The 24,585-nt window shown below is 48.4% G+C and overlaps 1 protein-coding gene across 1 annotated transcript; it reads left to right on the plus strand.

The window, feature by feature from the left end:
• Nucleotides 1-3,544: 3,544 nt before the first annotated feature.
• Nucleotides 3,545-17,148, plus strand: LOC147646187 (serine/threonine-protein kinase PAK 3-like). The gene is made up of 15 exons (XM_086873817.1): nucleotides 3,545-3,751; nucleotides 5,414-5,451; nucleotides 5,895-6,026; nucleotides 7,509-7,643; nucleotides 7,916-8,257; nucleotides 8,704-8,793; nucleotides 9,193-9,367; nucleotides 10,847-10,910; nucleotides 11,607-11,655; nucleotides 12,034-12,146; nucleotides 12,739-12,856; nucleotides 13,521-13,620; nucleotides 14,085-14,281; nucleotides 15,631-15,768; nucleotides 16,883-17,148. The coding sequence occupies exons 1-15, from the start codon at nucleotides 3,673-3,675 to the stop codon at nucleotides 16,982-16,984; spliced, it is 1,872 nt and encodes a 623-aa protein (XP_086729943.1). The 5' UTR covers nucleotides 3,545-3,672; the 3' UTR covers nucleotides 16,985-17,148.
• Nucleotides 17,149-24,585: the final 7,437 nt, after the last annotated feature.

Genomic DNA, 24,585 nt, shown 5'->3' on the forward strand with positions numbered 1-24,585 from the left:
GAGCCCCTCCTGTTCCTCTCAGGATCCCACAGCCCCCTCCCAATTTCCCCCCACTGCCCCTGGACCCCCAAACCCTCTCCCAGTCCCTTCCCAGCCCCACCAGGACTCATCAAGACTCCTCCCAGTCTCTTCCAGCACAACCAACCTCATCCCAATCCCTGTTTTCCAATCTCCTTCCAGCTCCTCCAGGCTCACTCAAATCCCTCCCTGTGACACCCAGCACCCCCAAACTCCCTCCCAGTTTCCACCAGGACCCCCAGAACCCCATCTCACCCTCCTCAGCATCCTTCAAACCCCTTCCCAGCCATTCTTGACCCCCAAACCCCTCTCCCAGTTTAAACCAGTCTGTCTCAAACTCCCTCCCAGTTCCTCCCAGCACACCCCAATCCCCCTCTGGGCCCCCCCAGTGCCTCCCCCGCTGCCCCCGGCGCTGTGGGGGCCGGGCCGTGCCCCAGTGCCGGCTCAGGGGGTGCTCCAGGCTGCCGTGCTCCACCTGGCAGCTGGAGCTGAGCCCGCATTGCCGGGGGCGGTTTCCAGCAGCACCAGGAGCTGCTGGCTCCAGTCCCCGCTGGGGAGCACGGCAGTGGCCAGCACGTGGCCCGAGAGCTGCTGCTGGCCCTGGGAGCAGCTCAGCTGGATGTGGGCAGGGGAGAAATCCATCAGGGAGCAGAGCAGGCGGCCGGGGCCGGGCTGGGAGCTGGAGGGCACCAGCGAGATGGACACACTGGGATGGGCACTGGGAGAGATGGGAGAGGAGTGGTGTGGCATTGAGAGGGACTGGGAATGGACTGGCAGGGACTGGGATGGCACTGAAAGAGATGAGAGTGGATACTGGGACACTGGATGAGGGCGTGGAGGTCTGGGAGTGAAGTGAGAATGAATTAGGAATAGACTGGGAATGGCTAAAAAGGAGTGGGCGGGACTGTGGTGTCAATGGGAGGGACTGTGGTGGCACTGGGAGAGACTGTGGTGGCACTGGGCGGGACTGTGGTGGCACTGGGAGGGACTGTGGTGGCACTGGGAGGGACTGGGAATGAAGTGCGCGGCACTGGGAGGCCGAGTCCAGCGCGGGGCTCTCGGCTCTGTGGATCTGCCCGGCAACTGATGAGTCATCAGAGAGACGCGCTCTGATTGGCTGAGGGCGGCAGATCCACGGAGGGGCGAGATGGACAGGCGGGGTCACTGGGAGAGGCTGGGATGGACTGGGAGAGGCTGGGATGGACTGGGAGAGCCACGGGAGCCATTGGGAGGGACAAGGGGCCCCGGGGATGGGCACAAGGAAGGCTGAGGGCACTGGGGTGATTCCCAGGGAGGTTTGGAGGGACACGGCCGGGCCCCTCTCTGTGCCCCGCGAGCAGCGGCCCAGACAGAAAAGTTCAGGAGCGGGAGGAGGTGTTTCTCAAGATTGATTTTAATCCTCATTCTCCTGGTCTGATTTGCTCAGTCCTAAGTTCAGTCCATTTCCCCATGTCGGGCTGTTGTGCCCCTGATGGTGATCCCTGAGTGACCTCTCCCTGCCCTTGTCCCGACCCACGAGGACTTGGATTTGTTTCAGTTCAGTGGAATTCATGGTGATTTGGGAGGAGCTGGAGCAAAGCAGCTGAAAAGCACAGTGGGCTTGACATGGACTGAACCCGGGCAGGAGTTGGGGCTGCCTCGAGTGAGCTCTCACAGTGTGAACCTTCATGGGGTCTTTCTAAGGGAATTTTGTTGAAGTTTGACATTGATTATTAAAAAGCAGAATCACAAGGGGAGCTCTGCTTTAAGCTTGAAATGTGGGGATCAACGTGGGCACTGGGACTTCCGTAACCTCAAGATGTTCCTTGATCCTGGACACTTTAGCTTTGGCAATCTGAAGCCCTTCAGCAGCAATGTCTCTGCCACCCCCTGGTTTCTGGCTCAGACCCAGCTCGCAGCTTGGACAAGGTCTGGGCTTTGTCCTCTTGAGCTTCGGGAGCCTCCTGGGAAGCACCAGCCCTCCCCAGCCCACCCTTGGGAGCACTTTTTCTTTTCTCTCTGCTGACGATTTTATCCCCAAAACTGCCATGGGAACCTTGTATCCAAGCTCATCCTCCAGTGCTGCACTTTCCTCCTGTGAATTCCCTGTGCAGGGAATGTGTCTGTGCTTTTCCCTGCTCTGTTCACTGACAAACAACCCTGAGCCTGTGGGACTGTCAGAGCTCCTTCATGCAATGAAATCAGGTTGTGTTTCTCATGGCATGTTCTGGAGGAGCTTTTCTTGGTGTGTCTTGTGCTGCTGGAAATGACACAAGAGCCAGGAGGGAACAGAAGCTGCTGCTGCCCGTTGGCTCAGGGCCAGGGAACCAAGTTGTGCTCCCGGGCAGTTGGGCCCTGCTGGAAGCAGAGCCGCCTTTCCCTTGAGCAGCTCAAGCTTGGGACAGCTCCAAACAGGAAACCTCAGCAGAAAACTCTTCCTCCAAACTCAGCTGCTTTCCCTCCTGCAGCTGTTTGGGAAAGAGCCTCAAAGCACAGACTCTGCTGGGAGCCATTGGTGCATTTCCTCCCTCCCGGCAGCAGCAGCTCCTGAGCCCTTCACGGGCTCCTGGCCCTTCGCAAACCCTTCAGCTCCCTTGGAACTCTCAGCAGTCACTAACATGTGCATTTCTTTCATATTTAAACTGCATTTAAACTTCTCTTTTTCTCTCCTCTCTATCTTTTTAATCTCCTCTTTATCTCCTTTAATCCTGTCAGCACCAGTAGGATGGGGATGGAGTCTTGGGGTGGGTGTGCGATGAACTGAGGATCCAGCAGAGAAGGGCAAGGCAGAGGGGAGAGGACTCAGCCAACCCTTCTCCTGCTCTCTCCTCCCCCAGGCTCCAGCTAAAGCAAGTCAGACTGGAAAGGATCCCACAAATGCTGTGTTCTCCTCCCTCTGAGCTTGGCTGGGGATCCTCAGCTTCAGCCTGGTGCAGTGATGGCTTAGATTCGCTAATTTGAGATTTTTGGCTAATGCACTAAATTGAAGAGGTTTATTATTACTTAATCACCTTTCACCTTTGCCAAGTTCTGCTGCACTGTGTCTGCTTTTCACCCAATACACTGCTAGCTCACCTACACACATGTGCTTCTTAGGATAATATTTAGATTCATAGCTTACTCTATAAAATCATACAATTACAGTTGAAATCTCTCCACCATCTCACTCAATGCAGTTTTTTATTTACTTCTGGCATATTCTTACTTGCAGCTATAGGAACATAAGCTTATGAATTCTCGACTCAACGTCTGTGAACCTTTAGCATTGCATGAACCCAAGCTCCTTCCAAGGCTGTAAATCAAACCCTTCAGTATCTGTGGAAGTTTCTGTCTTTCCATTTCCCACAGCCCACCAAAGGATTTGTGACCCTTTGTGACAGAGGAGAAGCTCCCAGGCAATTTTGTGTTTGCTGTAGGGAAGGTTGGGTTGCTCTGCATCAATTCCCAGAGCAGCGCAGAGCATTGGCTTTGTGATGTCAGGGCATGGATGCCACCTTGTCGTGGTGACATCCCAAGGTTGCCTTGGTGCACGGAAGGCCTCAGGGTCAGAGCAGCTCTTGGGCTTGCTCAGTGCAGGAGCATCCTCCTGCTTGAGGCGTTTGTCAGTGGGCAGCTGCACACTGACAGGAGCCTTGTTTGTTCTTGTGGTGGAGCAGAGTGTGCAAACTGGCAAAAATGATTGAGCAGCTCGCTGCTGCCGTTTGCACCATTTATGTCATCGGATATTCCGGCTATTACCTCACCAACCTGGCACGTAAGTAGAGGTTTTCCCTGGCTGGAACCTGAGCTGGCTTTTGTAGGTCTCCCTGCTCTTTCTTAGTGACCGGGTTGCTATTGAAACACAAAGACCATGAGGATGCCACTGGTTTGGTAAAGCTCCTGTCAACACCTTCAGCAAAACACGGGGTGTCTGTAGCCAGGGGGCTGCGGGCAGCATTTGCAGGGCTTCTGTTCCCTCCACGGGAGAGCCTGTGGCAGCAGAGTCTGGCATTTCCTCACTTTGCTGGCTCAATCTCTTGGGGTGACTTTACTTTTAAGATAGCTCTGAGAGCTGGGGAAGTTGAAACTGCTGGAGGCTGATGGGAGTTTTTTCTCCTGACTAATTCCTGGCCATGGGTGAGAATTGGCAGCGGTTTTAACTATTGAGAAGTGAGATCAACCTGTGAACACCACCTGAAGATGTGAGGCCGGGAATTTCTTGCTCTCTTTGGTTTCTGGCTTCTGACGAGGTCACAGGGCTCTGTCTCGGCCTCCTCCCCCCCTCCAGGCCAGACAAGGCTGCAGAGGGCGGGGTGGGGGGAGAAACGGAGCCTGCCAGCCTGACTTGGTTTGCAGTTTCTGCCACTGACCTGAAACCTGACACCATCAACATCTGCAGCTTTAGCAAGATTTTAACTCTTTTACTACCTGCATGAGACATGCAGATTAATCCTTTTTTTCCAGAGAGAGAGAGAGAGGGAGTGATCAACCATCAACCCATCAAAGAGAGTGAAGAAAAAAATTAAATTGAGAGGGGGAAGAGAAATAAGGAGATGCTTTATTAAGCTGAAATATTTTTCTGTTAAAGCTATGGAGATGGACAGTAGTGTTCTGAAAAAAACTCCTCTAATTCATGACAGAGTATATTGGGAGGAATGGAGTGTTTCCAAGTGTGGATTTTGAGCAAATGATGAAGTAGTTGTGACACTGTGAGATGCTGGAACAGAGGGGGAGAAGTAACAGTTGAAGATTTGTGGCTTTTAAGAAGCAAAAAGAAAACTTCTGTTTCCAGGAGGGCTCAGAAAAACAGATAAAGAGAACTTTTGCCTTTGAATAACTCATTCATAAAAATGACATCCCTGGACTCATGACCCATAACACACCTCAGAGTGATGGGAAATGGGAGGAGACAACTGATGGCAGATTTCTGGGCAGCTGGCATCAGAGAAATAGAAAGCTATGAAGAAAGATAGTTTTCATGTGAAAAACTCCATAGATAGCAGAAGAAGACTTCTGTTTCTCTACAAAGACTGATGAAAAGACTCCAGCAGGAATTGGGACTGTTGTAAACACCAAAGTTCCAAAGTTTTTTGTCTCTATGTTGTCATGTAAACAAGGGAATGGTTGGGTAGTGGGGGAGAAAAGGGTTGTTCTGGAAGTTTTATTCTGGTTTCTTATTCTTGTAGTTTTTGTAAATAAACTTTCTTTATTCCATTTAAGTTTTAAGCTTGTTTTGCTCTTGTTCTAATCCATATCTCACAGGAAGAAATAAGTAAGTTTTCTAGTGATTTTTTAGTTGCTGTTTTAAACCACACCAGTCAAGCAGGACACCTTTGAAAATGCAGACTGGGAGATCTTTTCAGATGCTGCTCTAAATAGGCCACGGTTCTCTCCAGTTTTCTCAAAGAATTTGGTTCATTTTCCTTGTCCACTGCAGGTCATCTGAGCCGTGTGTTCAGAGGTGCCGATCCTGAGGTGAGTCAGAAAGGAACATTTGATGCTCCTGGTGTTTCAGAATTGTGCAGGGAACTGTGAGCTTGGCCTGTGGCAGTAGAGTGCAGAGGGCCAGCTGGGTGGGCTGAAAGAAGATCCATTTCCATGTTTACAACAGCAATAGCAAAGGCATTGTTGGCTATTTCCTAATTTTCCATTGCAGAGCTTTAAAAGAACTCAAAGCTCAGATTTGCAGAGAGAACGTTGATTGCTGATAGTAGCCAGGGTGAACTCTCTAATTCAGAACTATTTGCAGCCTGGCTGAATTAACCCATTTTGATTTACTTGGAGAGACTTAGAATCCCATTGCTATCAAAGCTGATGATTTGTGCTTGGTAGAGCTGGTTGTAGAAATAGAGCTGAAGAGAAATAAGGTTCTAAATGATAGGGAGCTGCCTGTCCCTAACTCCACCATCTGTCCACAGAGCCCAGAAGCAAGAGCAGACTCTGCTGTGGCTCCCTCTGCTCCTGGAGAAGAGGCCAAAGAGGAGCAAAATGAGCAAAAGGAGCACGAGCCTCCAGCTGTGGTCACAGCCCAGCCTGACCATGCCCAGACAGTAAGTGCCAGTGCTGGGTGCTGCTGTCTTTAGTGCAAGGCAGAGCTGCAAGTTTCTGAGCAGCCAGCACTTGCTGTTGCTGGCTGAGGATGCTGAGTGCTGGAGTCCTGCCAGCACCCAGCCATTCCCCCATCCCGTGGCAGATGGAAATTGGACTTTCAGCCGTCGTGCTGAGGCCCCAAAGCGCTGCTGCCTGCGGGTGAGCAGCTGGCTGCTTGGCTCAGGGAAGCTCTGTCTCTTGGCTTCTGCCAAGCCATGGCCAAGGGCTCACACGGCATTTCTGGGGCTCACAGGGCTTGCTTTGTTTGCTGTCCCTTTTTGGAAACCTCAGGATGACCTGGAGAAGTGTTCTGCAGTTTTCTGGAGTAATTCTTCACTTCTGCAGAGTCTTTTAGGCCACCTGTCTTTTGGCTTTTGATAAGCTGCAAGGAGATGATTGTGTTGTCCATGAAGCTGTGGCCGGCCATTCTTGTCCTGTGTGGCCAAAGAAACAAACTGTGTAGTTCTGAACCCTTCTTCTGAGGCAAAATCCACAAGTGGCAAGTTTCTCTTGATACGTTTTGTGGTGAAGTCTGCAGCTTTGGAAACTGCATTGGAGCCTAGTGTGGGGGCAAAGCTGCAAGTCCTTGAGTGCTGTCTTGTGTTGCTAAGAACCCCTTTAGAGATGGTTGTTTTTTCTCCTCAGAGCTGTTTTCCTCCTCCTGCCTCTTCTGTCCTGACACTCCCTGTTTAACCTATAAATTTCAGCCTGTCCTAGTGAGGTGGGACAATTCCATGGTTTAGGTGGTTTTTGCTGACTTTGGTCATACATGTATTACACGACCCATGGCTTCCTTCATTGGCATCCCTAGGGGTGTGTCAATTAATTTGTTGGTGGGGCCTTTTGAGGATCTCTGTCAGTGCCACTCAGAATTCTCAGCTGACAAAAGAGGGAGGAGAAACACCTTGGTCCTCTTCCATATCCTGAGGTGGCCATAGAGGCTCTCTGAGCTGCAGCAGAGGATCCAATTGCACACATCCTTGTCTCCTGAATGAGCAGGATTTCTAACAAGAGTGTAGATGTCAGAAGGGCAGGAGTGGCAGGGCAGGCCTGAAAAGAACATGAACTCCAGCAGTGTCTCTCCCAAGGGCTGAGCTCACCCAGGAAGCCCCTGCAGAGCCAGGATGGAGCTGTGGGACAGGGCTGGCTGTCAGTCACTATGGAGAGACAAGCAGGACACAGCAGAAGGGGAGGGAGGCCCTTGAGAAATGCCACACATTTCCTGTCAGCTGCCCAAGAGTCTGTTGGAGATTCAGTGCCAGATGGGCCCTGATTGCACTGCCAGGGTCACTTTGGAATCTGTGCTTCCCCATGGGCAGAGAACAAGGCAGGAGAGCAGCAGCACAGAGCTTTGGGAACGTGGGAGCCCATCAGCCTTTGAGTCTTGGCCCACAAATGTTGGATGAGAAGTTGAAGCCCATCTTCTCTTGCTTTCTCTGCAGGTCCATCCAGAGAAAGAGCAGGAGCAGATTGTTTTATCAGGACGGCCGTGCCAGCCTGAGGGAGAGCTGTTCCCAGCCCAAGAGCAGGAAGAGCAGCTGGGGCAGCAGGTGGAAGAGCCACTGGAGAATGGCCAGGTAAGGCTGACTCAGCAGGGGACAGAGTGAAGGGCAGGAAGAGGGGCATAAAACGCAGCTCTTGGGACTGAGCAGGCCACGAGTGCCAGAGGCCCTGAAAGCAAAGAGCCTCTGCAGAGATCAGCAGCGGGACAGGAGGTTACAGTGGAAGCAGAGGTGGGTAGGGAAGCAGAAAGAAGTGACTGAATGAGTGTGATTTTGAGGCTGAAACTGAGGAAGAAGCTGAGCCTGATGGCAGCTCCCAGGCACTTGCTCTCCATTTGTGTGTACAGAACATCGAGGCAGAGCCCCAGGCAGAGCTGCCCGAAGCTCCGAGGGCCATCACGGCAGTGAAGAGGAGGCCTGAGGAAGACAGAAGCGTCGAAGAGGAGATGAATCTCCCCTGGCAGAGAGGAAATCAAGAAAACCAGGTGAGTGAAAGTGTGGCAGACACTCCACTCATGGAAATTCCTCTCTGTCATTCTTCACAGGCCTCTAATGAGGAGCTTCTGGCAGAGCTGCAGGAAACTGAGGCTAGGATCAGGGCAAGGGAGGAGAGGCTGGAGGAAGAAAGAAGAATAATCGAAGAGAAATTCCATCTCCTCGCTCAGCAGCAAGAGGCTCTAGAAAATCGAGTGAGTGAAAGAGCGATAGGCACAGCAGTCACTGCAGTCTGGTGCTTTCTGCCCTTCTTGCCTTTCCTCTGCAGAGCAGCAGGGGGCTGGGCTGATGCCTCTCAGTGCCATCCTGCTGTAGTGTCTATCCCAGCTGCTTGGAAGGACATTTCCTGCTGTGCTCAATCTCAGCTGCTGCCCTGGACAGTGGCACCAGTCATTTGCCCCTTTTGCCAGCACTCATCTCAAGGGATTCCTGCTGGCCTGCTCCTGCTCTCCTTGTTTCTTCAGGGCTTTTTGCAAGTGAACACAGTCCCCCAGACAGATTTGGAATACAAGCTGCAAGCTGTCTGTATGCCTTGGTGAATCTGCTGCTGTCCTGCTCTTTCCCTTTGCTCACAGTCAATGAGCCTTGGCACACAGGGACAAGCTGTGGTCTCTGACTGCTTTGTTCTCTTTGACTTGAGGTGGACGTGTTGATATCTCACCTGGCAGCCTGCGAAGGCTTCCAGCAAATGCCGGCTGATGAAGAGCCCCAAGGTCGGCGGCAGGCACAGGTACTGTCCCAAGCACAAGTGCTGCAGGCTGAGCACCTTCTGAAGATGGTGCAGGAAAAGAGGACTGAGGGGGAGGAGCTCCAACATTAGAACAAGGAGCTGCAAATGTGTCTGCAGCCCTTGGAGGGGGAAAGGGATCCTTGGGAGGAAGTGCAATGGTCGTTGTTGCAGTCATCCTTCAGAAAATCCAGGAAAATGGAATATGAAACTGGCCATCAACTTGATTAAAACCAACCTTGGGTTTTGACCATTTGGTTCCAGAAGCGGGCATCCAAAAAATCCAGTTGATGAGCTTTGCATGTGGCTAACAGCAACTTCCTAAGGGCTTGCATTTGAAAAGGGAACTCGGGGTAATCTCTGCCAGCCAGCTTTCTGACACAAACTCCTTTCTTCTCGCAGATCTACACAGGCTCTTCCATTCAATCTGCTGCAGCAGCAGCAGCAGCAGCAGCATCTAAAGGAGCCTTTGTTCCCCAAGCTGAGCAGTGGATCCTGGGCAGTTTGTCCATTTCCAGCAGTGACACATCTGCTGCTCAGCTCCAGGAGAGCCAGGGAGACTTCGTGGAGCAACTGAGTACGTCTGGTGTATTTCTTGTCTGAGGGACAGTGTATTGTGTGCACGTGCCAGCAGAGCTGTAGCAAATGATCCTCCTCACTTTGGTGTCCCAGAGACATTTAGGACTCCCCACAGGAACTGCTGTGCTCTGAGGCAGCGAGAGAGTGCTCTGGCTGCTCCTGCTGCCTCTGAGGGCAGCTTGGACTGGCTCGGCTTTGCCTGGCATTCCCTTGCCACTAAAGGCAGAAGCAGGAATTGTTCTTGGATCAGCAGAAGGCTGTGGCCCAGCAAATGATCTATGCAAGTCCTGTGTGCTAGTGGCCAAACTGAACAGAATATTTGATTCCTAAATTCTCCTTAGACTCCAGACTTCCCACCTGTCGTCAGAACCAAAAGACTTCAGAGATATTAATTGGATTTGGGGTTTTGTCTTTTTGTTGTGGTTCTGTTTTTAGTTTTCAGTTTCTATACTTTTTGGTTTCAGATTTGGTGGTTTTTGGTAGAGTTTGTTTTTTCTCCATCCTGAAAGAGCTGTTCTGCCCCATGTGTCTTACTGCTGTCATTTTTAGGACTGTATTTATTGCCTCTACTACATCTACAAGGTTTTTATGAGAATGCTATATTTTTGTCAGTGAGGACTCCTTTGAAAGAACATCAGGTGACAGCAGAAACAGAGAGCAAGAGATGTTTTCATTGGGCCCACAATGAAGAAACAGATATTTGTATAACAATCTGTCATTAATATCCTAGTTTTATTCTTATAAAGATGTGTCCAAGAGACACATCCACATGGTGTGATCAGATAAAACAGCACTGCAGGCATTTCTCAGGAGCGAGCCTGCAGCCCCTGTGCTGTGTATTCCTCAGATCCATGGCACTTTTTCATACCTGATTCCCAGCCATTCCCATGACTCTTAGAATCCTACCTATTGGCCCAAGCCCTGCTCAGATCAGTCTCTGGGAAAACACATCAAGCCCTTTGTGATTCTGCAGCACAACCCATTTAATCTGCTTCTTGCCCATAACAGCTGCCAGTGCTGTGCTCTCAGAAAAGACCTGGTGGGGCTGAGAAAAGATCCCAGCTGATTTGGTGTCTACCTTTACCTGCTGGGACACAAAAGGGCCTTGATCTGCACCTGGCTGTGTCTGATCTCCAAGGCAATGCTGTTGTGTCCTGAACGGGGGCCACAGCTTGTCAGGGGCTCAGGCTGGCTGTGTCTTCTTGCCATTGCTTGTCAGTGCTCATGCTTGGCCTTTGCCAGCCTTGTGCTGTGCCCTGCTGTGCTCTCTGCGCTTCATTTCCTTCCAAGGACTGGACAAAATCAGTCTCTCTGCTGCCCATTTGTACTGCACAACTGCCTGTCTTGTTGCTGCTGTGCTTGCTGCCCAGCTGACCACAGAGGGTTCAGAGCCCCAGACAGCGGGGCTGCCTTTGGCATCTCCTGCAAGTTGGGATCTCTGCCTGAGAGTCAGCATCTTGCATTTTGTTTCCCTCAGGGAGAATGGTGAACAAGGAAAATCCCAGAACAAAATACATCGAACTGGAAAGTCTTGGCAGCGGGTGAGTCCAACCACAGTCACTTCTACACAGCCACGGGCCAGGTGTTTCACTGGTGGAATATCCATCAAGTGGGAAGTCAGACAAGTTGTCCACATGTTTAGACAGCGGGCTTAGTCTGCCCCATCTCTCAGTACTGGCCAGAATTTGTCAAGTGTGCTCAGAAGGCATTGTCAAAGACATCTCCATGCTGCCAAGGTCTTGCCTGCAGCAAGGAACAGAACCTGGTAAATCTGCTTGTCTCTCAAGTGTGGGACAGCTCAGGATTCATTTCCTTCGCATTTTTGGATGTCTCCAAATCATCTGGCCACACTAATGAAAGGAGAAGAATCTTGCTTGCCTGAAAGCACAACCTACCCCCAATGAGAGCTGTCAGATAACAGTTCTCAGGAACATTTCTCTCCAAGAGTTTGCTAAAGGAAATACTCCGTGCTCAGGATTAGAATTGCACAGTTTAGAAGCTGACACCCGAGATGAAGGAATAAGCTGCCTTTTGGAGCTGAGGCAGTAAATCCCAAGGCTTCAGGAACAGGCCCAGTGCCCAGGCACTTGAGGGGAAAATGCATCATCTGCCTTCTGGCAGACCCCTCCTGCAACCTGCAGCTTTTAGGCATTTACAGCAGAGCTCTCCTGTCTGGACTGGCTTCCACTGCAAGATCTAAATGGCTTCTCCTTTCTTTGCTGCTGTTTTGTTTCTAGGGGTTTTGGAGAGGTTTCCAGAGCACTTGACATTGCAACAGGAGGAGAGGTAAATGTCAACAGCCCCTGCAGCCTCTGCTGCTCTCCAGGCCTTTCCCCACTGCTGACAGCTGTGGCTGGAGCTTTGAGTAGAGCTGTGCTGAAAAGGCACAAGAAGCACAGACTGGAGCCAGCCTGCAAATTGCACTTGGAACAGGCTTTGTGGACAAGGCAAATCCTCAGTGGCCACATGTCCTGTAACTGACCCCCAAGGGAGCAGAGAAATGGGCTGTTGGAATGTCACTTCCTAATTACTCCAGTGATGAGGTCTAATCACAAGGCACTTGGGCACAGCTTGGCTGTGCCATTCCAAAATCACTTGCTCCATGTGTGTTGTGGTCTCATGCTACCAATTTTCTCAAATTACTCCTTTTCAATGTCATTTGAGGTGGCCATAAAGAAAATAAATGTGCAAGGAGTGAGTAGGAAGATACTAACCATGAATGAAATCAGGATCATGGAGAGTAATAGGAGTCCCAGGATCGTGAATTACTTAGCCAGGTGAGTGGTCACGGTCCTATCCCTTGAATGTTTCTTTACATACTACAAGCATGAGAGCTTAAAAACCCACTTTGGTCAGTGGCAGGAAATAGAGCTGTTAATGATTATTTCTCTACTTATCTCCAATGGATGGGAAGAGACTGCATTTTGTGTGCATGAATCCACCCTGGCAAATGCAGACTGAAAATTGTTCAAAAACCTGCATCAGCCCTATCTTAAGAATTCAATACCTTGTAAGTTCATTGCCTCCACAGTTCTTTGGGCTTGAGTTTTTCAAGTTTCTTAAATGCTGATGAACCATCCAAGAGAGGATTGCCCTTGCATTGTTGCCCCTCTTTCCCATTGCTGTGCATGCCAGGAAGACTAGGTGCTTATTTCCAGAAATGCCATGCGTGACAGGTTTTTTATCTGGGCTCTTCCTAAACTGCCTTTCTCCTTGAGACAGCACAGACTGCAAACACTGCACAGCCTAGAGGCAATGTCTATGCCTTTTCTTCTGCCCTTGTCTCTAAGGGACCCAGAAACAAGACTCAAGCAAAAAACCAACCTAGCCGTGCATGTTCACCTGCATGGCCTTGTTTCCTTTTTTCAGCTACCTTGTGCATGAGGAACTCTGGCTGGTGATGGAGTACATGGACGGAGGCACTCTGAGAGATCTCATCGACGAGATTCAAATGTCTGAAGGAGAGATTGCAGCTGTCAGTCGGGAGGTCAGGGATCCCATCTGTGCTTCCAAGGCCTTGAGCTGCATTGTCTGGGAAACAGGGGCTCAGAACGGGAGGGATTTCATGGGCCAGGCTTGGTTTCTGTGCTGCTGCTCAGCTATGGGCAAGCAAAAGCATCTCAAGGGAACTGTCTGCCAGTGCCCCTACACTCACTGGACTCACTTCCTGTCCTCTTATCCCCTGCTCTTGTATTCTAGCTCTGTCTCTCAGATTGGCATTTGCACTTCTCCACCTTGCCTAGCTAAACTTTGGCCTGTCTGCACTACATTCCTTGTCTCTAAAGCAAAGGTGTGGTGGCAGGATTTGAAACAAACAGGAAAGAAAAAAAGAGACTAATTTCTTTTATTCCTCAGCTGAAAAGGATAGCAGTGTAGCCCAATAGCTGTTTGCTACTGAGCACATGCACTGCAGCTGCCGTCACCCTGGCTGCTTTGCAGGGGACAGTCTACAACAGCAGTTGCTGGTGCTCTTTCAAAAGCTGACATGCCTTTCCTCCTGTGGGAGCAGCAGGCTCTTGCTCTCAATGGCGCTGTGTTCTGCCATTCCTCCCCATTCCCCTGCAAAGGGAACCTTCCACAGCTGTTTCCTTTCTTGTGCGATGAACTCACAGCACTACTTTTTGCCCCCCTGGTTCTCTTTTCTCTCTCAGTGCCTGCAAGGACTGGATTTTCTTCACTCCAACCACGTGATCCATCGAGATGTCAAGAGCAACAACATCCTTCTCAGAACCGACGGCTCTGTCAAGCTGGGTCAGTGTATTCTTGCTCAGCTTCAGCCTTCCAGGAATGGGGGGTGTGGGGCTGCTTTCAGTGACTGCCAGCTCCCCAAAAATGCTGCTGCTGGCAGTGCAGGGGTCCCCCCTGCTGTGGGCTGAAGGCACAGTTGCAGGGTGCACACAGCTATGACAAGGAACCACAAGCAGCCAAGAGTGCTATTGCTCTGTGTGTGTCTGTGTGTGTTCCTTCCAGAGGGAGGGAGCTGCAATCTAAACCTTCAGGGGAACAAAAGGCACTGCTGGAGGAAGTGTAAAAAATGGGGGGATGTTTGAAGTAGAAAATTCATATTTCCTTGGCTAAAGCCCTAAGGAAAGAGAGCAGGGAGTGTTGTCCAGGAAATTCAACTGCACATTCTCAAACTTCCACTGGGGAATTCTCTGGCTTGGTTTCCTAATTGAGAGTATGAAAATTAAAAGAGTATTTTGCTTTCTCCTCAGCTGATTTTGGCCTTTCTGCTCAGCTCACCCCTGAGCAAAATCAGCGGTGCTCGGTGACCGGGACTCCTTGGTGGATGGCACCTGAAGTGGTGAAGCGTCAACCATATGGCCCCAAAGTGGACGTGTGGTCTTTTGGAATTGTGGCAATTGAAATGGCCGAACAAAAAACTCCTTATGACAGTTTCACTGCTCAATCGGTAAGGAGCAAATACTCTCTGATCCCGCTGTCTTTCTCACCTGTCCCGTGTTCTCTGCTCACTGCACAAAATCCCATGGCCATCTGCTGGAAGTACTTCCACCAAGGCCCCTTCTACAAATGGCCCTGCAGCACATCAGCATCTGCTGGAGCTTTGGTTGCAGCACTGGGGGAACTCAAGCCTTACTTCGCCCAAACCATCTCCATTCTCAGGCAGCATTTTGCTTTGCCTTAGAAGTCGTTCCAGCTCTTGTGGCTGTGTAGATGGCCCCAAGAATAGGAAACAAGCATCTCAGAGCTGGTGTTATCTTTCCAGAAATGAAGCAAAGAAACTCAAAGCAAACCAAGTTTCAAAAACAGTGCTTTTGAGAGAAGAGGTGCAGCCCCATTCTTCTCACAGGGAAACTTGCCTGAAACCTGGAGATGAGGCTGTAAAGCCAGAGTCTCTTCTGCTTCTTGTGCAGTGCTGCTGAGACACTCAGTGACCACCTTCTTTCCTAACCCAAGCCACTTTCTCCATATCACCAAGCTGGAGCCTGGTGACGGGGAGAGCCTGCCAAAACCTCCTGTTTGTTTCCTGGCACTTTCTGGGATGGGCACAGTGTTAATGCATTGACTTGAGAATCCAACCAGCACAGGGTTACCACAGGGATGACACTTCTGATTTCACCATGAATATTTTCCTTTTGCCACCTAAGGGAACCTGAAATTTTCAGAGTGCTGAGAGACAGAGCTGCAGGTGGCTCCTGTGTGCCCAAACAGGCATTTTCAACCCAATACATTTGTGGAGGCATCTTAATGTGTCTGTGTTGAAAATGAGATTCCAAATGTTTGTTTCCTTCACTGAGGAACACCTGCTGCATTTCCTTTCTTTTCTCCCAATTACCATCATTTTCAAGAACAGGACAAAAAGCCTGATGAGTTTTGCTTTATGGCAGCTGTGCTTAAGGGACCAACAAGCACTGCAGAGATTCTTTTCTTATAAGAATCCTTGGAATAGTAGAGTTAGTTAGAATAGCAAAATCCCTCTTCCAAAAAGGCTGCCAAGCTGCTGGGAATCCTCCGAGAAGGAAACATGTATTTGCTGATGTAGTTGCCACTAACTAGAGCAGGCAATGAAATCAGCTGCCAAGGCAAGATCTGCTGGATGTTGGCAAAGCTGTGGCTTTGGGGCTTGGGTTTTTTCATGATACAGGAAAGTCATCATCCAAATGCTACAGGAAAGTCATGTCTGCCTCTCTGCCAGGGCAAAAACTGCCACTGCAGAGTGGAGCTGGAACAATGGGCTCTGGGAGAGCAGTTCCAGATGGGAAAGAAGCAGGTGGAGCCTTGTGTTTCCTTTTTCCCCAGGCTAAATTCCACATAGCCACAGAAGGGACCCCACAGCTGCGGCAGCCCGAGCAATTCTCGCCTTTGCTGCGTGACTTCCTGAGATGCTGCCTGCAGAAAGGCGAGGCGCAGCGCTGGTCTGCCAAGGAGCTGCTGCAGGTAAAATGCCAAAAGGGCTGCAGGTGAAACAGCGTCCCAGGGATGGGCTCCTCCTCCACTGAAATCCAAGGCATCAGATGAGCCCCCATCCTCCTCCCTTCCAACCTTGGTGCTGTTCAGCTGACAGTGGGGAGCAATCCTAGACTGGGCTGGGCTGGCAGGGAGTGCTGGGTTTTAGCGCTGGCTAAAATCACCAGGGCACTTACTCATTTCTTGCTGGGAGCTATGGATTAGGAGAAGGGCAAAACAGGCTTCAAACTTCAAAGGAATAACAAATTTTATTATCAGGCCCACAAGAATAAGAAAGGTCTCACCTGTGCAATGAAAGGGTTCAATCTCACCCAGGTCATGGCAGTCACGGTGTTGGATTTCAGGCTGTGCTGGGCCCCTCTCTCTGCCCGGGAGCCGCTGGGAGGGGAGGCTCGGCCTGGAGCCGTCGCTGCACGCCGGGGAGAGGGTTTAGTGTGGGCAAGATGTCAGCAGCCGTGGCCTGGCCCAGCCTGGGGCCGGGGTCCCGCAGCCTCCATCCCCCGCCCGGGAGCCGCTGGGCTCTGGCCCGGCCTCCCCCAGGAGCACAGGCCGTGGGCGAGCAGGGCCGGCCTCACCAGAACTCCGTTACCTTCGGGCTCCGGAAGCAAAGAGGGCCAGTGCCCGGGCTGGTGGTTTTCAAAATGTGCATCATCACAGAGGCACATCTCATTTCTAAATGGTGCAAAATGTTGTCAGTTCTCAGAACTAGCCAGCCATTGGCCTGTCTCAGGCACAGAGGAAGCTCCCAGCAGCTTCTCTCAAAGAAATCACTTCCGTGCGGGGTTTCTTACTTCTTTCCCTAAATGTCAATTCATCTCAAACTAACACACAGGGACATGGGAGACATCTAGTCTGTGTCCTGCAATGAGCAGAGACATCTTTCTAGAGATCAGGATACTCACACCTCAGATATTTCCAGGGGTGGGCCACCTACCAGCTCTTGGGGCAACCTGTGCCACTCTTGCCCCATGCTCCTGACCTACTCTGACTCAATCCCCTTTTCATTTAAAAAGCATTCCCCTGCCTTTGAAGCTCTTAGCTTGGAAAATCATGCTTTCTTGTTGTTTTCATTTCCTTTCTGCAGCATCAATTTATAACATCGGCCATGCCTGGGTCCAGCCTGGCACCTCTCATCGTTGCAGTAAAGAAGTGGAAGGAGGAGGCAGGAATGCAACAATTGATTTAGAACTGTCTTCTCCATGACCAATTTAGAGTAGGATTATAGAGTAGGATTGCAGAGTAGGATTGTAGAGTAGGATTATAGAGTAGGATTGTAGTGCAGGATGGTAGTGTAGGTTTGTAGTGTAGGATTGTAGAGTAGGATTTTAAATAAAATTTCTAAAATCTCAACTCCTTTGGAACATTTCTCTCCTTCTGACCCTGTGAGAAAGCTCAACATTTCCTCCTGAATTGTCAGTTTTTTCTTAGAGGTGGAAAGTGACATTGATGGCTTCTTTGGTACAGTTTGTAAGGGGGGAAGGCTCCTCTTCATTCATCCTCTCCAGACCACACTGCCTTTGGAATATGGCCAACTGGACAAGTTTTGCCCAGCTGTGCCATTTCTATTTGAGGCAGAAACAGCAATGGCATTTGCAGGAAAAACCAAAGGAGGAGCGGTGCAACGCAAACATCCTGTGCAGATGCAGGCTGTGCAGATGTGACTCGAGAGTATTTGGGTTCCTGCCACTTGGATTTGTATCCCTAAGAGAAATCTCTTTGGCTGGAGGAGAGTCTGGCTGAAGAGAGAAAGCACAAAGAGCAGTGAGGGTGCTGTGCAAGGTCTCCTGTGGTGCAGAGCTGTGAGCGACTGTGAGGTGAGAGCGGGCCCGGCCTTGGCCAGGCTGGAGCCCCAGCAGAGCCCTGGCAGAGCCCGGAGAAGCCTGAGCCTCGGCACAGGCAGGCTGGAAGGAGGCCCTTGGAGCTGCAAGAGGCAGCAGCCTGGCCCTGGCTGCCTCTTGCTGACCCCAGGCAAATCCTCCGCTCTCAGAGCCAAGCTGGCAGCTGGCTGCTCCTGAGGGGAAGCGGCGCCGTGCTGGGCACAGCACACACTGGTGCCATGGGCTGTCTGGAGTCTGCACAGGAGGAGAGAAAGGCAAAGAGCAGCCCAGGGCTGCTGCCCTGCCTGACCATTGCTGCTCTTCTGCCGCCTGCCCTGGAACTGCTGGCAATGGTCAGCAGTGTGTGCAGCACTCTGGGCACAGGGGGAGGGAGCCGGGCTGCTCCGCAGGCTCCAGCACAGGGCAGTGTCCTTCAGGCACGGCATTTCTGCCAGGGGAACCGAGGCCAGCGTGAGGCACTGACAGCAAGTCAGGGCACATCTGCACGAGCCACTGCCTCACACAGCTCTGGGACCAAGCGCCTGCAATCCTGGAGCTCTGCACTGAGCCACAGCAAAGGTGTGAAATGCAGAGGGCTTTGCAGAAATATTCAGGGGCACCAGGCCAGCCTGCTTGGTGCTCTCTGGGGCACAGCAAGCACTGTGCAATGCAGCTCGGAGCTGCTGGCAGAGAGGGACTGTGGGCATGTGCCTGAGGCTTGTTCTTGAGTAGTGATTTGGAAGGGAGCAGAAGGTTCTCAGTAGGCAATTTGTGTTTTCTTCATGAATTGCTGAATGAAAGATACAATGTGGCCTCACGCAGCAAGAGCACTTGCAGAATTTATTGACTACAAGTTTGTGTTGAATTCCCAGAAAAGATAAGTGTTGAAGTGTAACAAAAAGGCCTTTTGAATTCAGCTAGCCCCTGAGCCTTCATCCAAAACAACCCCCAAGAGGCTGACAACTACTTCATGCAGAGCCCTGCTGCAAGGGCTTCCACAATCATGGAATTAGAAAATATGAAGCTTAGGAAAGTAGAATGTGCCCATTAAGTTTAAAAAGTTTAAAAGCTTGTCCTGTGCAAAGAATGGACAAGTGAGTTTGTGGTGGAGCTTTCCTCCTCACTCCTGGTGTTGAATAAACGAATCCCTGCTCTACAGGCCCTACACTATGGAGTACTGTTTTCTTGACTATTATTTGTGCATCATAATCACGCTACGCTTTTCATTGTCTTCTTAGAACGTTCCAGGCATAAAGTGAGTAAGACAGTGAGTTGTGTATTGATAGGGCCGAAGAAACATTTCCAAATGCCATCCTGGGAAAGGAAAGGACGAGAAACAGCGCTGGGGAAGAGCGTCCCTCACACAGCCCTCAGAGCTGCCACCATGCACAAGATGGCGGCCGGGGCTGAGGCTGTGCCACCATGCACAAGATGGCGGCCGGGGCTGAGGCTGTGCCACCGTGCACAAGATGGCGGCCGGGGCTGAGGCTGTGCCACCGTGCACAAGATGGCGGCCGAGGCTGAGGCTGTGCCACCGTGCACAAGATGCCGGCCGGGGCTGAGGCTGTGCCACCGTGCACAAGATGCCGGCCGGGGCTGAGGCTGTGCCACCGTGCACAAGATGCCGGCCGGGGCTGAGGCTGTGCCTCTCAGAGCGCTCTGCAGCCTCTGCCAGCCCAGCCCCAGCCCCGGAGCAGCGCAGGGCGGGCAGAGCCCCCTTCCAGCCGTCTGCTTCAATGGACATTGACAGACACCCGGGCCACGCACACAGGCTGACACCTTTGCTCTGTGCACACAAACACGTACCACACACTTGGGAACCTCGGCTGGCAGCATTTTCAGGTGGAAATACAAAGAAACTCCAGGGTTTGAAGGTTTTCAAATAGAATATTTCACTTGCCAATAAAAGGACCAAAAGCAGAAAGGGCCATCCCAGCCTGTTTCTTCCATGCAGGAATAGTGTCACAGTGACTGTGAGCTGATGAAGACGGAGATGGGATTTAATCCAAAGCAGATTGTGCAGTGGGTGCTCACCTGTGATATGTATCCCTCACAGTACCTATTTATTTGGAACACTAGGAAGAATATGAGGCTGGGCAAGATATTAACCCTTTCAATACAGGGATGAGACCTACAAACCTTGTTCATCTCTCCAGGGACAGAAAAGGACAGAGTAATAACACACAAAAAAAACAACATAAAAACATCAAAGTCAGTAAAAAAAAGAAGTCAAACATTAGATAGAAAAGTAATGAAAAAATGGTAATTGAAACAAAAATATTCTTATAGTAAAGCCATAGAAATAAACAATGATATACAAAATAACTCCTTTAATTAATGAAAAAAGTATAAAAATATATTAAAACTGTAAATCTAAACAAAAGCATCCATTAAAGAAACCAAACACATGTTAAAGTAACTGTTATCCCATAAAAGTTTGAACAGAAAAACAAATAAAAACAATAAAATGCCCTTTGCCCCCAGGGAGAGAAGAAAACTTCTGTTTCCAATGATGATCACAAAAACAAATGAAGAGAACCTTTGCCTTCAAACAACTCATCCTTAAAATAAAACCCCATGAATTCATAATCCATTGACACCCCTCTAGGAGGGCTGTAAAAATCAGGAAAATGTCACGACAGAAAAATTTCTTCCAAGGCGGCTGCTATTTGTAAAAATGAAAAAGCACAAAAAAATCCATTCCTTGTAAAAAAGCCTCCATGACATAACAGGAAAAAACTTCTCCCCCTACAAAAACTAATACAAAACTACTGTGTAATTAATACTGTGTTAACATCCCAAGTTCTATCTCTACAGTGTCAGGAAAAAAAAAAAGGAGAGGAAAGGCGTTCTGAAAGTTTTATTAGAGTTTCTCATTCTTGTAGTCCTGTTAATAAAGTTCCTTTATTCCTTCTAAGTTTTAAGCCTATTTTGCCCTTCTCCTAATCCATGTCTCACAGTGAGAAATGAGTAAGTGCCCTGGAGATTTCAGCCAGCGCTAAACCCACCACATTATTTAGTGCATTAGCCAAAAAACTCAAATTAGCGAATCTCAGCCACTGCACCAGGCTGAAGCTGAGGATCCCCAGCCAAGCTCAGAGGGAGGAGAACACAGCATTTGTGGGATCCTTTCCAGTCTGACTTGCTTTAGCTGGAGCCTGGGGGAGGAGAGAGCAGGAGAAGGGTTGGCTGAGTCCTCTCCCCTCTGCCTTGCCCTTCTCTGCTGGATCCTCAGTTCATCCCACACCCACCCCAAGACTCCATCCCCATCCTACTGGTGCTGATGGGATTAAAGGAGATAAAGAGGAGATAAAAAAGATAGAGAGGAGAGAAAAAGAGAAGTTTAAATGCAGTTTAAATATGAAAGAAATGCATATGTTAGTGACTGCTGAGAGTTCCAAGGGAGCTGAAGGGTTTGGGAAGGGCCAGGAGCCCGTGAAGGGCTCAGGAGCTGCTGCTGCCGGGAGGGAGGAAATGCACCAATGGCTCCCAGCAGAGTCTGTGCTTTGAGGCTCTTTCCCAAACAGCTGCAGGAGGGAAAGCAGCTGAGTTTGGAGGAAGAGTTTTCTGCTGAGTTTTCCTGTTTGGAGCTGTCACAAGCTTGAGCTGCTCAAGGGAAACGCGGCTCTGCTTCCAGCAGGGCCCAACTGCCCGGGAGCACAACTTGGTTCCCTGGCCCTGAGCCAACGGGCAGCAGCAGCTTCTGTTCCCTCCTGGCTCTTGTGTCATTTCCAGCAGCACAAGACACACCAAGAAAAGCTCCTCCAGAACATGCCATGAGAAACACAACCTGATTTCATGGCATGAAGGAGCTCTGACAGTCCCACGGGCTCAGGGTTGTTTGTCAGTGAACAGAGCAGGGAAAAGCACAGACACATTCCCTGCACAGGGAATTCACAGGAGGAAAGTGCAGTGCTGGAGGATGTGCTTGGATACAACGTTCCCACGGCGGTTTTACTGGAGAAATTATTGTGATTCTTTGAACGTTTAAAAAGGCCCCTTTTCAAAAAAAAAGGTGTTTAAGGTGAATATTAACAGAAGTTACCTTGCAATAATTAGCCTTAAAACCTAAGGTTAAAATATGGTATAATTTACAGCTACTAAGAAAACCTGCCAATTGATGTTATCTACAAAAGATATTTATGGTTTAAAAAAATTAATTAGTTAAGAGAACTTTACTGTACAAGACAAAGTTAAGTTAAAGTATATATTACCCATTTGCTTTTTTTTCCCACAATTTTAATAAGGTAATTTCAATGTGAGTCCTTTTGTTATATAAAACACATATAACTGCATATATACCAATTTGGATTTTAGATTTTAGTTTAAGAATTAGACTTAATGTTTCTGAAAAGTGCTACAAAAGCTGAATGGCAATTTGCCAAATTCTGTGTTGTTGTGGTTTTTCTCTAGAAAAACTGCACTTTAAAATCCTAACCAATTTGAACATATACTAGGCAAATTCCTGTTATGCATGAGTATTTTTAGTACCATTTGCAGTTATTCTCAAAGCTAGATGACATAGAATTGTGATGTACTTGTTACATTTTTATAATCTTTATAGTGAATCCATGTTACTGTGATATTGTGTTTAAAAGGTATATATCAAACTTTTAGTTGCCTCTTTGTAGTAACACAATAAGTTATGTTTTTATTTAATATAGATTAAGTGTTAATAGAATTAAGAAAAGTCAAGTTTTATTATGTTTAGGCTTGAATGTTTTTAAGTTAAATTTTATAACTTATATATTCTTTTAAGGTTAAGTTTGTTACTTCCTTTTGTCATAAATCATTATTGTTAGGTTTAAATATTGTTTAATTTAAATTGTTTATGTTTTATTGGAGACACTTGTCTAAACTGCAAAGTATAGTTATTTTCCTAGAGAGATGAAGATAGCCACATCTGAAACAGCTGTGATAGAACACTGATGAACACCTGCTTGTGGATAGAAGGGAATGCAGTCTGTGACACCCTTGACTTCATCAGGAGTTCTTTTGGTTGTTGCAATCTCTGCAGTTTTTGTTTTTTATAGCTTTCTTATTTTTCAGTGTTTCCAGAATTTTAAGAAGATGTACCATTGCTGAGGATCAGCTGCCATGGGAGAGGCTTCAGATTAAACCAACTGCTGCATGGTTTGATTGGTCTGGTACCTGAGGCTTCTGATCATTTGCTTTGTACAAATGCATTTTAACAGTTTGCTGTGCTGTAAGCATCTCCTAGCTGCTGCTATTGAGAACCTTGTTTTAGAAATGAGTTAAGAGGCATCTTTCCAGTTTAAAGCCAGGCCCTGGCCAAGCCTTAACTTTACCTGGACAGAATGTTTGCCAACAGATCCAGATGTTTTCTGTACCAAATCAGTATTTGAGTCACTTTTTGACTCAGCAATTTGACCCTATTAATATGACAGCTGGATCAATTTTGAAGTGGGCTTGGAGAATCATTTCCGGAGGTGGTTATCCAATCCTTCACTGATGATTTTTTGTTTCTGTTTGTTTACTAACTATGGGATGCTGGTGCAGTGTTTTAGTAATTAATAGTAGTTTTATACTACATATCTTATTAATAATGTTTATGATTTAATTGATTTTTTAACTGCTATAGGTTCTTAATCCTTGTATATATGGGTTTGTGTTGATGTTGATGTTTATAACAGAAATACATCTCATTTTTATTTTTTTTTAAGAAAACGGGGAAAATTGATATCCTAAAAGCATTTTGATTAGTGTAATTCATTAACTTCAAGGGGAGAAGTGTCTGTGTTTTGTTGGCAGGTTCAAGAAGGTCACCTGTCCATCTGACCAGACTGTCTGCCTCTGAACACACGAGATCCAGTGAACAGAGAAGTCACCACACAGCCTTGGTACTCCAGACATGGATCAGAAGTGGAGCTGTCAGGACACAGTTGTGTCTGAACACTACACAGACAGTTTACCAACAGAAATTTTATGTTGTTATTATGATGTTGTGTCTCTACCATTTTTTTCAATTATCTTTTGTTTTAAGATTTAGAAGGATGTGAAGAACAACCTGAACATCAAAGCCCTCAGTCACCGATCAGCTGCCAGCTGACATCACAGGAGCAGTGAACGTTCCAAGACTGAATCGTGTTAAATCATAGTCTGTTTGTGAAGGAAATTCTGTAGAAGATCTAAGAAAAGTGTAGAGACTCCATCTAACCGTATATAAAGCAAATTGTAGTTGTGTGTTTACCCTTTCAGCAAATTGCTTCCACACTTACACTACATATATACCAGAGCACGTGTGTTAAAAGTAGTTAGATAATAGTTTAAGATAAAAGAGTTTAGCCTATACAGTAATTGTTTTATTAGTATAAAGTATAAGCGTTTCCCCCTTCAAGAGGTAGTGTAAGCATCTTTGAAAGTTCATTTAACGTTAAAGTTTAGCTGTGAGTTTGCAAGTATGGTGTCATTTACATGGAACAAACTGCTTATGGTAATTGTGTTGTGTATAGTCCTGACCAACTGTCTGCTAACTAACATCCAAAAGTGACAGAACATATGGGTCACTCTGGCACACTGAACTGGCCAAAGGTCAATGTGTCTGAGCCTAGCCACACCTGGAGATCCTTTCACACCTGTCTCATAGGAGTCCCTGAATGGGATCCTCCAGCATTTAAAGGTTTAATTAGTAATGAGACTTGACTGAATCAATTTGCAATGTTGCAAGAGTGCAATTGCACTGTTGGCTTCACATTAAGACAACTTGAAGCCTCTTGGCAAGCAAAAATTATCAAAGTTCTTAATGTTGCCATAGGGCCCCCCAGAAAAATTAGATTTCTTAGATTCAACCAATACCTCAGGTAGATGGATAATGTTTGAACCCCCAACAGAAGCCATTCTAACAAAGTAATGCAGCACTGGGCTGCAGACAACCCTATAGCTGATCTCGTTACTACACAGAGTAAAGCCTTTATTAGTGGTGCAATCTCACAGGACAATTACCAAAGCA

The sequence above is a fragment of the Cyanistes caeruleus genome, unplaced genomic scaffold (genome assembly GCF_971803275.1).
Source record: "Cyanistes caeruleus unplaced genomic scaffold, bCyaCae1.hap1.1 HAP1_SCAFFOLD_116, whole genome shotgun sequence".
Taxonomy (NCBI): domain Eukaryota; kingdom Metazoa; phylum Chordata; class Aves; order Passeriformes; family Paridae; genus Cyanistes; species Cyanistes caeruleus.